The sequence below is a fragment of the Belonocnema kinseyi genome, chromosome 4 (genome assembly GCF_010883055.1).
Source record: "Belonocnema kinseyi isolate 2016_QV_RU_SX_M_011 chromosome 4, B_treatae_v1, whole genome shotgun sequence".
Lineage (NCBI taxonomy): Eukaryota > Metazoa > Arthropoda > Insecta > Hymenoptera > Cynipidae > Belonocnema > Belonocnema kinseyi.
Genome location: NC_046660.1, coordinates 123,957,496 through 123,972,927, shown reverse-complemented (window position 1 = coordinate 123,972,927; position 15,432 = coordinate 123,957,496). Strand labels below are relative to the sequence as shown.

The 15,432-nt window shown below is 37.4% G+C and overlaps 1 protein-coding gene across 1 annotated transcript in view; it reads right to left on the bottom strand.

The window, feature by feature from the left end:
- The window catches only part of LOC117171858, a 9,310-nt gene extending 2,042 nt beyond the window's left edge, over positions 1-7,268 (bottom strand). Inside the window, exons 1-2 of the mRNA XM_033359493.1 lie at positions 7,183-7,268; positions 6,903-7,102 (exon numbers count right to left, since the gene is read on the bottom strand). Of these exons, the coding sequence (XP_033215384.1) occupies positions 6,903-7,102; positions 7,183-7,187 (205 nt within the window). The 5' untranslated portion in view covers positions 7,188-7,268. The remainder of the gene's footprint in view (positions 1-6,902; positions 7,103-7,182) is intronic.
- Positions 7,269-15,432: the final 8,164 nt, after the last annotated feature.

The following is a 15,432-nucleotide window of genomic DNA, read 5'->3' as shown; positions in this document are numbered from 1 at the left end:
TTTTATTTACAAAAAAAGTTCTTAGGTTCAAAAAAACATTCAGTGAACGGAAAAAGTGAGGTCGGTAATATAGGTATTTAGCTGTGTCACATGTCCTTAAAGGGTCGGGTCTATAAAAATACAATTGATTACACAGCCACACAAAAAAAGTGTGCTGATCTGGTAAGAAGACACACGTATTCCTATGGATTTTGGGGCGCTGAATTCAAATTCGATCTCAAAAATCACCCATCACGTAATGGTTGAGCCATAACCTCAAAAAATTCCGAAAAATCATGCACCGAGGCAAATACATTTCAAAATAATGCCAGTGAAGCAAATTTTCACTTCAAAAACATGTCCACAACTGTGAAGGATCAACTCTTGCCTGATATCAACTTATTTAACATAACTTTACCCAACAGAACCTGACCTCACCTAACCTGAATTAACAGAAATTTATTGAACTACACGTAAAGCTCTGGAAGCATATTTTCCCAATAGCAAATGTGTGCTACATCGAATGGGGCAACTTGAGCCTAACCTAGAAATAAATCTAACCTATCCTAACCTGACCTAACCTCACGAAATACAATTAAACTGATTGTGTTGTCCCGTTGTGTTTTTGCGGTACCGTTTCATTCAACTTCGGCTTAACCTACATAGAGGTTTAACCTATCCTAACATAACAAAACCTGACCTAACCTAACCGATTACGCTGGCAACCCTGTTCTTGCGTACTTTCATATTTTGAAATTAATAGCAGTAAATGTCTGGAGTTTCGTAACCGCTTGTTGCTAGCATTATTCGCCTGTGTCTGTAACCAGGGCACCTCCACGTGGTGACGGTGAGCAACGGATGCACATTGGCTGAGTCCCTGGGTAAACGGCGTTCATGCCGCCATGGCAGACACAGGTAAAACGTGTATTACGATGCAGGGAAAAACCCCAGTATCGGCGTCTGTTCAGGGTGGGAAAGCGGGCTCTCCGACGTCGTCATCATGCAACCGTAGCTCTTCATTAATGAATCATTTGGTTGGTGTAGAGTCTCATGCTACAAGAAAAAAAACCGCGAGCATTTCTCAATCGCATGTCTGCAAGAATAACTCAGATTCATTTTGTTACATTTGCAGTAAATATGAAGTGAGCAGTTTGCGAAAATCAATCGACAAGGAAGTGAAAAGTCTTTACGAAAAGTGTTTTCACCGTAAATTGCTGCACCAAGAAACTAAATAGGTTCCTCACGTCGTTTGCAATTCCTACAGACTCATGCTGTATCGTCTAAAAAATTCAAACAACGAAAAGTACCGCAAGTACTCTACACCAACCACATGGAAAAACCCCGTTATTGCGAAGGACTGCTACTTTTGCATGGATTTCGTTAAAGGGTTCAACGCTAAAAATAAAAATAACATTTCGTACATTAATGTGTGCACAGTCACAAGAGCAATTTAAATCAATAAAAATGTACGCCAGACTGATTTAAGCGCTTTCGAAGATGATAGAATGAAAGTTGAAAGTCAACATCATGGAGACGGTAGTGAAACCAGTGATCGAACAGAAAATAGTTCTGATGATTCCGATGAAAATTACGAAAAAGATGACGAATATGGCGTGCATAAAATAAAATTTAAGGTTCCAATATTAGTGTCGCAACTAGAACTGAATGATTTTATTAGAGATCTTGGATTACCGAAAGACGGCGCTGAATTTTCCGCTTCATTTCTAAAAAGAAGAAATCTTCTAGAGTCAAAGACAAAAGTTTCATTCTATCGCGACAGGGACACAGAATTCAGAAAGTTTTTCGTTAAAGACGAACAGACGTCTTTAGTGTACTGCACTGACGTTAACGGACTAATGAACCACTTGAAGAAAAATGTGTACAGAGACGAAGAATGGCGACTTTTCTTTGATTCCTCAAAACGCAGCATTAAGGCTGTTTTCCTGCATAACACGAATACTTACGCTCCTATCAGTATAGCCCACTCAACGGTCATCAAAGAAGAATATAACAATGTTAAAATGCTTCTTAAAAAAGTTGATTACACGAATGACAAATGGAAAATACGTGGTGATCTCAAAATCATAACAATGATATTAGGCCAACAATCGGGTTTCACGAGAGAGCCATGCTTTATATGCCTGTGGAATAGCAGAGATCGAGCCAATCATTACAGCAAAAAACATTGGCCTTTAAGAGATCCATTCAAACCTGCTTCTCATAATATCATCAATCAAAGCCTCGTTGATCCAAAAAAATTTTACTACCACCCCTGCACATAAATCTTAGGCTCATGATGGACCACAGATTCGAATATTGACAAGAGATACTAATTTCGTGAGCCACATGACGAAAATTGAAATGGACGCTTGGGAAAGTTTTAAAGCAGTAAACGCAGACTTCCCCGGTAAAAAAAAGTTCAGACTACGAGAATATTGTTGCGAAAATGATAAGAAACTACAAAAAGTTAGGCAGCTTGATGAATTGAAAACTTCACTTTCTAGATTCCCATCTGGATAAGGTTCCAGAAAATGTTGATGATTTCAGCTAAGAACAAGGGGAACGTTTTCATCAAGACATAAAAGTGATGGAAGAATGATATCAGGGTAGATGGGACGCGATCATGATGGCTGATTTTTGCTGGATGTTGAAAAGGGAAACGAATGTAGGTCTTAAACGTAATCGTAACCCTTTGCATCGTTCCTTCGAAGAAAAAAGGACACGTTATAGCAGGCAGAAAATAGACTGAAGTCCCTTAAGTTTAAGAAAAGCAGAGGGAGAAAATTTTTTAATAGAACTCTTATTTATTTGCATGTTTAAGTTACAGTTCTACATTTTAATTGATACAAACATTGTCAGGTTAATTGAAATGGGGTCAATTCTACTTGGAGTTCTAAGTTTATTCAAATGAGTAATGTGCGTCTAAATTTTTAACCACCTGTAGTACAATGAAATGAATTTTATGGTGTTACAACATGAACACTGAAGTTAAGTTGTGTTGCGTTAAGCAAAATTTCGTTAGGTTCTGTTAAGTTAGATTCATTTGTAGGTTAAGATCGAGTTAACCTATTAAGTATAGCACACATTTAACACTGAGAACCGTACGATTACATAGCTACACGTGTGGTTGAATTTCATTCGGCTAGGTTAGGTTAGGTCAGGTTTTGTTAGGTTAGGATAGGTTAAGCCTCTATGTAGGTTAAGCCGAAGCTGAATGAAACGGTACCGCAAACACAACGGGACAACACAATGAGTTTAATTGTGTTACGTGAAGTTAAGTTAGGTTAGGCTAGGTTATGTTAGGTCAGTTTTTTTAGGTTAGGATAGGTTTGACCTCCTTGCAGGTTAAGCCAAAGCTGATTCAAACGGTACCGCAAACACAACGGGACAACACAAGCAGTTTCATTGTGTTTCGTGAGGTTAGATTAGATTAGGTTAGGCTAGGTTAGATTTATTTCTAGGTTAGGCTCGAGTTAACCCATTCGATGTAACACACATTTGCTACTGGGAAAATATGCTTCCAGAGCTTTACGTGTCGTTCAATAAATTTCTGTTAATTCAGGTTAGGTGAGGTCAGGTTCTGTTGGGTAAAGTTATGTTAAATAACTTGATATCAGACAAGGGTTGATCCTTCACAGTTGTCGACCTGTTTTTGAAGTGAAAATTTGCATGACTGGCTTTATTTTGAAATTTATTTGCCTCGGTGCATGATTTTTCGGAATTTTTTGAGGTTATGGCTCAACCATGACGTGATGGGTGATTTTTGATACCGAATTTGAATGCAGCACCCCAAAACCCATAGGAATACGTGTGTCTTTGTTACCAGATGCGCACACTTTTTTGTGTGGCTGTGTTATCGCGCATTCTCTAATTTTGATTTTCTTCTGGCTTATTTTTAAGCTAAATCATTTTATCTTTATACCAATCATCCTCCATTTCTTAAAAATATTTTTCTTTGCTTTCAACCACACTTGATAAAATACTAGAAACTTTTATTTCTTTTTCCTTTTATCTTGATAATGAATCTGGGACATCTAATCGCAAACGCTATTACATAATTTTTGCCGTTCATTGTTTGTCTTAAAACAGCTCCTAATCCTATGTCACTAGCATCAGTTTCAATTGGAATGGGATTTCAAAATCAGGACAGGCTAAAATCGGTGCTGTTGTTAGTAAGTGTTTAATATTCGTGAAAGTTTGTTCCTGTTTGTCAGACCATTCCCACTTTACTTCCTTTTTTAATAAATTTTGTCATGGTTCCAAAATTTTTGCGAATTTCGGGTTAAATTTACTATACCATGGAGCCATTCCGATAAGTCTTTGAAATTGTTCAATTGTTCTTCGCCTTGGAAAATTTAAAAATGGTTCAATTTTTTCTTTATCAACTTGTAATCCTTTATCATTTACTTTTGAAACCCAAATATTTTATTTCAGAACATCCAAATTCGCATTTGTCTAACTTTATTGTTAAACCTGCATTTTTTATTTTATCTAAAACTATTTCCAAGTATTTTAAATGTTCTTCAAAATTTCTAGAAACTATAATTATATAATCCAAATAACAAAATACATTTGGCTTTAATTCTGGTGTTATTATTCTGCCCATCAGGTGCTGGAATGTAACAGGAGCATTTGTTAAACCAAATGGCATCCTCTTTAACTGATACATTCCTTTTCCTGTGACTATAAAAGCTGTAATTGGTTTCGATTCTTCGTCCAGTGGTATCTGATTATATGCTGAATGAAGATCGATTTCAGACATGTACTTTGCTGATATTTACGTATCTAATATTTCAGACATTATTGGAATTGGGTATAAGTCTTTTTTCGTAATTTTATTTACTTTTCTGAAATATAAAAAATCTATATTTCCCATTAGGTTTCTTAATCATTACTATAGGATTTGACCAATCACTACTAGAAGGTTCTATAATTTTTTCCTATAAAAATCTGTCTACTTCCTCATACATTAATTTCCTCACTTTTGGCGATACATAATAGTATCTCTGATGAATACGTTTATGACCTTACACATCTATTTTATGGCTAGTTAGATGTGTCGGTTTTAACTCTGTTCCTTGATTCGTAATTTTTCTTTTAATTAAATTTTCTAATTGAACTTGTTGTGCTTCATTCAACTCTATTACTCCTTCAGAAATGTCATCGCAAAATTCTATATTTCTGTTTTTTCTATTTTTACGCGTTTTGTATTATTATAAATAACCTGTATCATTAATAAACTGTAACTTCGTATTTATTTTGTTTCTATCCTTATTTGTTTTCCTTTCTCTCTCTATTTTTTGATTAGCCCACTTATCTAATCTTTGTACGCCCACGCTGACACGTGCCAGTGTTGCGTCGCTCGCTTTGTAGGGTTTAGAGTTGGGGCACCGTGCCCCCGTACATTCTGTGCCGGCTGAGGTACTGGCGGGATCGAGTCTAGTGCATTACTTGTAAGGAAGGGTTGGGGTGGGGTGTGTGGCGAAACTGGAGAAGAGACTTCGCACGGTAGCAAATCAATTTCTTTCTCTCGCATGTCATTTCGCAGACTAACCTTCGTTCCGAATTTCAATTTACTTTTCTCACTTTCCCTATGCTCACTCTCTTGCATTTTCTTTCTTTTCTTTAATTACCGGTTTCTGCATTTTCATTACTTTTGATATAATCGTATATTTAATATTTGGTCATTGTGGTAACTGTCGGAGTTTGGGGTACATTCTGGCTGTGTTTGTGTCTGTATTCTTGTTCTTGGAATTGCACCTGTGGGTTGACTCGGTTGTATCGCCCCCCATTCTAATTTTTCATTTCTCACTGTTATGAGTTCTCAATTCAAATTTCTTGCTAATTCTTCTCTTCTATTTTCGTTTTCGCCTGACTCAATATCATTATTTTCATTTTCTACACTACTCGCACTTGCGTGTGTATTATTTCCTTCAATTAAAATATCCGGAACTATCTTATTTTTCCTACTTTCCTTAATATTCTTTACGGGATTTGCCATTTTTAGAATAATTTTTATTTTTCCTGATCTAAGATGCATTCGATTTTTAATCTTTTACCTTACACCTTTCTAAATTTTATGGACTAGCTCAGGGGTTCTTTACGGCTGATTAAAAACTGGTACGTTCATTCAGGTGAGCGTCCCGGTTTTTACTACTGGGGAGTGTACGTGGACTTACCACGTAGCTGACGTATCCAATGAGGGCGGGAAATGCTAGGGTTGTTTGTATGACGTCACTGGTTCCTAATTCGCGCGCCAATTTTCGTTACTGACGCCGCTTCCTCTTCTAACTTCCTTGTTTCTCATTCTATTTTCTCCGAGTTTTTGACTATCTTTCTTATCTGTCGCATTCTAACTAGTTTTCTCCTATTTCCGTATTGATTTTTTACCGATTGTTTTTGACTCTATATTGAACCCTTCACTTGCTCAATGCTGCTACAAAGAGTACAAGTAAGGCGTTTTTTCTCGGGATAATTTTATTTATTATTGTCGATGGTGGAACTTGCAATTGGGCTGTTGTCCCACCAACGTTTTATAGGATATATATTACAGTCTACCCCTACTTTATTGATCTAAATTACATCCTACCCGCAATTTTTCTTGTAAAATTTTTAAAAAACAATTAACACAAACAAAAACAAAATTGTCAAATATTTTTCCTACAGTATTTTCTAAATTCAAAATTTTCTTCTCCAATGGCACACATGCATACAACGTGATTTTAAAAAAGTTTTATCATTATTTGACTTCTTCTCGACTTGTAGGATTTATTTTGGAAGGATTGTGGATTTTTGAAGAGGGTGCCAAATTTGTGAGGGATCTCGCAAATTACGGGATAGGGCTGGGAATTAGGATTGTCGAAAAGCAAGGTGAAGTCAATAATAGAAGCAGTTATATAATACCTTTGGTTTTATTAACCAACCTGCAATTGGTGGGTGGGACCTGCTGGCCCACGATCGATGGTGAATCTCGCCGGTTATCCCCGAGCGTAGGTGGAGGTGGTGGATGGTCTTGAGATTAGGCAGGACTAAAGGCCTAAGCTTCGTCCTAGCGGATGGCGTTATTGAAGCTCCAGAACAGTAAGGGGGTTGGAGTTGGTACGCACCTGACTCGAGAGCAATACTAGAAGACGACAACTACGAATTACTAACCGTCTTCGGGGCAAGATCGCGGTAATAAAAACTGGGGGTATCTTTCCTTACCCCATCTGCCAGGCCCACAGGGCCGTAACTGGGTGGGGCGCTTATAACTCTGTTATGAATTGTCTGAAAATTTCGGCACCAAAACGAAATCTCGGAGTTGCTAGTTTGCCCCGGCGCTGTTAATCTTGGATACATTAATGGAAAACTAAGAATGCACATCTATTGCAGCGGTTTTTATGTGATCTTGAGGTTAACTGATTAACTTGAAAGCATCTTCGTACCAGACTTCGAGAAAAAGCATAAATACTTCTCTAAAATTGAAAAAAGAAAAAATCCTGTGTTGCATTTTATTGCGTTTCAAAAGATATTATTAACAATTTTACACTTTTTCTTGTAAATGTGTGTGTGAGACTCTTAGAAATTTTTCAACAAACTCACTCTCTATTTTTTGCTATCTACTTCAGTCATCCTTGTCTGTATTTTCGATGTCTTCTTCGTCGCTTTCACTGATAGTGCCGTATTTATCATATATGGGCAGGGGCTTCAGAGCCGTGTGGGCTGGGTAGGCTTGAGCCCATCCATGAAATTTGATGGGTAGGCTCTGCCCACCCATCAAATCACTAAATCTAATAATAAAATAAGCCTAATATTTATATTAAATTTATATTTTTGAACATATTTTTCGGTGAGCCCACCCATGAAAAAAACGTTCCGACGCCCCTGTGGATAGGAAACGCGGTGTTTTCTTTGTAGTGCGTCTGTGCAATTCAAAAGGACTGCAAGGAAATAAAAATGATTATATCAGGGTCATTCAAAAACTACGACGTAGTGTTTTGTACACATTTCACATACCTCTCCTTCTTTGTCAAATGTCATTACATAAAACTCGAACCCTCCAGAGAATAAATCAGAACATAACAGTTTAACAGACTTTACAGCACAAAATTCTCTCGGAATAGGGGAAATATGGTGATTTTCCACGAGAATAGGAAATTAATAAGAGTGAGTTTTCAAAGGAAAAATTCAATTTCCAAATTGAAATGTCGAATATCATAAAAAGCAATCGACTTTTAAAATCTGAAAGATGAAAGGAACCAAGATTACCAATAAAATTGAAAAGCATTAATTTTCAATTCGCCCCCTTACCTACCTACCTCAGAAAGATTTATATTTTCAAATACATAAATAGTTCAATTTTTAACAAAATAGTTCAATTTTCAGTGAAGCAGATGAATTTTCAAATAAAACGTTGTAACTTAATTTCTTTAAAATTCAAAATTCAAGCAAGTGATTAAATTTGAGTGACGTCTACTTGCATCTTGTCTCTATATGTTTAAGATCCTAGGCTCTGAAGTCAACGTACCCTGTATCCTGCAAGAAATATTATTTCATGTACCAAGAACAGCGTTGTGTATATACGTTCCCTTCATAGTACCAATTCCTAAATTAGTTGTTGGCCAGCTTGTACCTATTTGTACTATGTCTACTAATATCAATAACACAGGACCACAAGATGAAATTCAATTGCAGCATCTTCCAGTCTAGTTGACCTTTATGTTTTTGTGGTCGCTGATTACGATCCCGTTGTCCATATGATTCCATCACGTCTAGAGCAGGATTAAATGAAGATCAAATGGAATTATTTAATTAAATTAAATTATTAATTAAATGGAATTCCATTGATGCAATTTTTTTAACCCGGATTCTGAAAGAGCGGAAAATTTTACGTCCGAATACGTCTTGACGTGTTTTTTAAACCGACCCCTGTAGGTTGTTTGGAGGTCATCTAGAGGTCAACTCCTTCTTTTAATCTTTCGGCTGATTTCTTAGCTAGGACCGGGTCTCAAATCAGTGGACGTTTACGTTTTTGGGGTCGCTGATCACGATCCCGGTGTCCATAAATTCTCATGGTTTTTCTCAAGACGAGTTAAGTGACTTAATTCGAGACGCAGGTCTTTCGAACGAAATTTCCTAACTCGTAGCTTCTAGATTGAAAGAGAAGAATATTTTAGCTCCGGGTACTCGAGTGAGTTTTTATCGTGATCGAGATCGCCCATTCCGGAAATTCTTCTCTAAAGCAAAGGGTTTGGTTTATTGAAATGGCGTTGAAGGCCTGATAAATGAGTAAAAGTGTTCAATATGTAGCTAGTGACTGGCGACTATTTATTGATTCATCAGTGAGTAGTTTGAAAGCTGTCTTACTTCACAATGGAAACATATATGCCCCTATACCGGTTGGTCAATCAGTGATCTTGAAAGAGCAATACAATAATCTCCATTTTCTACTTGAAAATTTGAAGTGTGATAGTCACAAGTGGCAATTAGTTGGATATTTGGAAATAACCAGTATTTTATTAGGTCAGCAAAGCGGACACACAAAGTATCTATGTTTTATTTGTGAGTGGGACAGTCGTGCCCGAGAACAAAATTATATGAAAAAGGACTGGCCACTCAGGCAATAATTAACTCCAGGATCTATGAACATACTACAAGAGAATCTCATTCTTAGTCATAAAGTCATACTTCCACCATTACATATCAAACTCGGCTTATTTAAACAGCTTATCAAAGCAATGAGGGTATCGGAGAACGATGCTTTCATGTATATATTTGAGAAATTTTCTAATATTTCTGCAATGAAAATCAATGAAGGTGTTTTCGATGGCTCTCAAATAAGGGAACTGATGAATGATGATGAATTCAAAATGAGAATGAAAACTAATGAGAGAGTAGCTTGGAGTAATTTCAAAGAAATTAAAAAAAAAATTCTTGGGAAATAACAAAGACCCTGATTACAAGAATATTGCCGACAGACTGCTGGAAAACTACCGAAAGATGGGATGTTTAATGAATTTAAAGATCCATTTCCTCCATTCCTACATTGATTACTTCCCTGAAAATCTGGGGGACTTCAGTGAGGAGCAGGCTGACAGATTTTCACATAAATTTTCAATTTCCATTGTTTTTACAAATCTACTATGCAATTCCATCAAAAGAATCCATTCTTCCAACCTAAATAATCCCGTTATATAACATCTGAACTCAAATTTTGAATTAGAATTGCTTCAACACCCGTAATTGATTAAAAGAAGGAGTTGACCTCTAGATGACCTCCAAACGACCTTCAGAGGTCGGTTTGACCAACAGATCAAGACGTATACAGACGTAAAATTTTCCGCACTTTCAGAATCCGGGGTCAAAAAAATTGCATCAATCCAATTAAGGTGTTTGATGTTCATTTGACCTTGATTTAGACGTGATGGGTCCATATGGATACCGGGATCGTGATCAGCGATCCCTAAAACATAGAAGTCAACTAGGCTGAAAGATGCTCCACCTCAATTTCATCTTGTGACCCTGGGTAATCTTTTTAATCGTAATATTGTTGACATCAACCTTCCTACGTTAACAAAAACAAAACTTATAAGAATCGTCAATGAATACACAAGTCATACTAGATGAACATGATCTCTTTAGTTTTCAATTTTCTTGAACTGTGCTTCTTTTTTGTTCTAAATCTAGTCCTAGTCCTACCTATAACGATACCATTGTTAAGTCAATCTGCGTTTTCATTATAATTTGTAAATAAGAATCCAAACACAATTTTTTGACAAAGTCACATCTGCGTGGTACAAAGGAGTTGATTGTTAACTTTAGGGGTTGGAGCCCAAAAACCAGATACTATTGATAGTATAAAATCATAAAAAATAGTTTTTTTTACAAAGTCACATCTATGTGATACGAGGGGTTAATGTTTAACATTCAGAGATAAGCTGAAATTTGTGAATGTTAAGTATGCGTTGTACCGCTTCAGCCGCTGATTAGTTATGTGTATAGACATATGTCAACACGTAAGTATAGAAGGTGTACAGTAGGGTGGTCCAAACTGACGACTTTTAAATAAATGCAAACAATCCCCCCAAATCATTTCGAAATCTAAAAAAAAGTAAACCTTTTTTTTAATTTTGATTTGTAATGGTGTCTGTTGGGACTTTAAATTTGCATTGGAGAATGCATGGGAAAAAGTCACTTTTTGGTATTTTTCGAATAATTGTTCAGGGTTAGGGAGAAGTTGACATTAAAGTTATAAGACTTGTAGATAACTTTAAAACGAAGAATTTGACCTATTATACATATGGGTTTGACGCCTGAAACCCAGCTTCACGGTGCCCTGAAAATTACCCTTGAATAAAAAAATGTACAGTTTTCAGGAGATTCACTGTTGTAAGCAGTTTGTTTTCCTTTTTTTCGGAAATTATTACTATAGGTTGATTGGAATTTTTACAAATGTTTTTCAGTTAATTTCTATTGATAATATCCAAATTGCGAATTGCCAGAGCTGAATATACGGCCCAGTGTTGGTCCAATTTTGGCAGCCAAAGGTCGGCTAAGGTTATAGGACCAATGTCGGCATTTTAATCGGCCGAGTGATGAGCCAGTGCTGGCAGCCTATATTGGCTATTTATATTTGCCGATCCTCCACCGATGCTTGGACCAGTATCGGCACTTTATTGCGCCAAGTCTTACTTTTAGTACGGGGAACCATGTTTCACGAGGATCAGCCAAAGTCTGGCCCAGTAACGGCACATTACTGAGCCAAGTGTCACTTCTACTACGGCAAACCATGTTTTATTTAAATCGGCTCAATGTTGAGACAGTGCTGGCAGTCTATATTGGCTATTTATATTTATCGATCCTCCACCGATGCTTGGACCAGTATCGGCACTTTATTGCTCCAAGTTTCACTTTTAGTACGGGGAACCATGTTTCACGAGGATCAGCCGAAGTCCGGCCCAGTGACGGCACATCACTGGGCCAAGTGTCACTTTTACTACGGCAAACCATGTTTTAATTAAATCGGTCCAATGTTGAGCCAGTGCTGGCAGCCTATATCGGCTATTTACATTTGCTGATTCTACACCGATGCTTGGACCAGTATCGGCACTTTATTGCGCCAAGTCTCACTTTTAGTACGGGGAACCATGTTTCACGAGGATCAGCCAAAGTCTGGCCCAGTGACGGCACATTACTGGGTCAAGCGTCACTTTTACCACAGGAAACCATGTTTTATTTAAATCGGCCCAATGTTGAGCCAGTTCTGGCAGCCTATATTGGCTATTTATATTTGCCGATCCTCCACCGATGCTTGGCCCAAAATCGGCACTTTATTTCGCCAAGTCTCACTTTTAGAAAAAATCTTACACTAAACATAAACAAAATTTTATGGAAAAAGTGTCAAAGTTCACGATGAAATTTGCTAAGCGCTGTCATTAAAATTTTTTAATGTTTATGAAAAATTACATTTCCTGTCATTGCAAAATGTTGTAAAGTAGGCTACAACGGAAGAAAACGAAATATTACGCGAAAAAAAAATTGTAATCGATTTAAATTATTTATTAAAAAATTATTTTATTCCTATTCCTATCAGCAGTTCGTGTATTTTATTTTAACACAACGTATTGTAATAATTAATAATTAGAAAAAGAGAGCTTAAAATTTGATTCTTTAAATTTTCTGAACTGCAGCTTATGAGGATGACTTTCTCACAGAGTTTCAACTTCTCGGTTTAGCGCAGTGGTTAGCACTCCCGACTGCTAGGCGATAGATTTAGGTATATAGATGTAGGTTCGATACCCCGTAGCATTAGAAATTTTATTTGTAATATAATGTTCAAAATTGGATATGTGTATTCAATCTTAACAGGACAATTAATATTTATATTCAAAGTACTCGCAATGAATTAATGTTTATTTTTTAAATACCTAGTTTTTCATATCCTTAGACCTTAGACTATAGCAGTATTAATACCCAATGTTGGGCCGACAATGGCATCCAAGCCTTGGCTGCCAAGTCAAGGCCATAGTTATCAATCCGGCATGCCGCAAAGATGGCAACTACGTTTGGTCCAATACTGGTATCCAGTATTGGGCCGACAATGGCAGCCAAACCTTGACTGCCAAGTGCAGACCATAGTGATAATTCCGTTATTGGCGCGATAATTGCAGCCGAGCTTCGGCAATATTTTTGCCGACTATGGGCCAAGGTTGGGCCGTATGTGACTTCGCACTTGGGAATAATTAATGTTTTAAACAATAGGAAGAAATTTTTAAATAAATAAAATCTTTTTGAGATAATAAACTGCCATTCCGATCTCAGATAACAGATTTTGATTTCCGAAAAAAGGAGAAAAAACTGTTTAAAAGAGTGAATTTGCTGAAGAATATACATTGTTTGATTTAAGGGTAGTTTTCAGGGTACCCAGGGGGTGGAGTAGGGGTGTCAAACCCAAATGTATAATATGTAAAATTCTTCGTTCGAAAGTTTTCTACAAGTTTTATAACTTTAATGTAAATTTTTCCTTAACCCTGAACAATTATTCGAAAAATACCAAAAAGGGATTTTTTCCCATGCATTTTCCAATGCAAATTTGAAGTCCTAACAGGCACCATTAAAAATCCAAATTAAAAAAAAAAGGTTTACTTTTTTGGATTTCGAAACGATTTGAGGGGATTGTTTGTATCTAGCATCAAAAAAATTTTTGCAATGCATTTTTGGACCATCCTAGTGTGCACTGTACAGCTAATAGTGAGTAGGGGAGAGTGGCGCTGTTTGCGCATTTGGTGTAATTGTACGCCAGAAACGATGCAAGAACTGTCAATTATCCCACTTGCTGAGATGAAAAAGGTACGCTCTCACATTTGACACCGAACTTTACACCGATAGAGATGCGGAATAACACACTTCAGTTGCAGAGCGAAAAACGTTCACTTATCGGTGTGACTGACCGACTTTTTTCTAATACAATATATGGGCTATTCCATATAAAACTCCTGGTACTTTCAATAGCCCATTATCAAGAGATTAAATAAAACACCACTTGATTAATAAAATATAAAATACTGTTCATTGGTAAACAATAACACATTGGATTGTTACAGAGAGTGTGTAAGCACGTTGATACAGAATCCTGCTCTGGGAACGACTGACTCGCTAGTCGCGCGTCGCTCCGTTCCCACCCCTCAGCCACTCGCCCCACTCGGTCTACCTACCCACTTTTCCTGTGACCTATTGGCTAATAGGTCTAAATAACGGTATCTAAAACATTCGTAAATGGAAAATGGCCTCGTCGCTGAGGTTTACTTGGCTTAATAGCTAATTCATTTATATCGTCAACAGGGATAAAATTTGTAAACAGCCAACGAATAAAAAGGTTCGCAAGATAAGAGCCATACATCCCTAAAAATTGCAAAGCGACTTTGGTTTAAAAAATGTATTTTTTCCGAAAGGACGTTTCGGTTATTGCCTACTACAAGAGAATAAAGGGAGTTCCGGAATTCGCATTAAATTTTATAATAATGTTTAGGAATGCTCGAGAGCTTACATTGGAGAAAACTTGCGTAGAAAACTCCGGATACCCTTACTATTTTTACAAAAATGTTAATACTTGGGGGACTTCACATGAAATACTGGTGTGAATTTGCGTTAAAATACCCTATTCACATTTACTTTGAATAATTGCTAATAATATTGCACACTGCTCTGACAGTTGTAGCAGAGGGTTTGGTACTTCCTGTGGCTACTCTTTACGGGGCCTAATATACCTACTGACTACTTTCGTCTTGGGTTTATCGCGGAAGGTTACCCTTTTGCGCGGATTAGCCTTGGAATTGCCTGCTCTATTGGATCGTTCCTTAACGTTATTCTTCTTTATTGCTAGAACCGACTTGGGTTTGGTTCGGTGCAGGATACTCCGTATGAATCTGCTGCGTTTCGTCTCGCTGGGCTCGACTGTATTTGTCGGAACGTTTTCACCGGCGTTATTTGGGTCGTCCGTGTTGATAGTTACCATTTCTTCCTCAGTATTATGGAGGGCGACTTGCTTGGGTCTCTCGTGTACCTGCGCTTTAGTAACCACAACTCTTCCTGCCGGAAGTTTTTCAATGATGGTATGAGTAAGTGCTCGATAGGCATCCAGTTCGGTACTCTCCTCGGTTTTTTCTCCTCCGCTGCCCTGTTCGCCCGCCTGATCAACGTTATTTTCGCAATTTGGAGGTGTATAATGGGCGGGTTTGAGTAGTTCGATGTTTGCCGTTTTGTTGGACCCATTGACATCAATTACGAATGTCTTACCGTCCGCATGTCGTGATACAACTTTATGTGATTCTGAATACGGTCTAATTAGAGGGGATTTCACGGCCTTGATCAGTAGGAATACATGGGGACAGGTAGATAGATCCTTAAAAACGAAAGGTTTTATCGCGTTTTTGTGGTCGACCGGAATCGGTTTTACCCTACCGATGTACTCTTGTA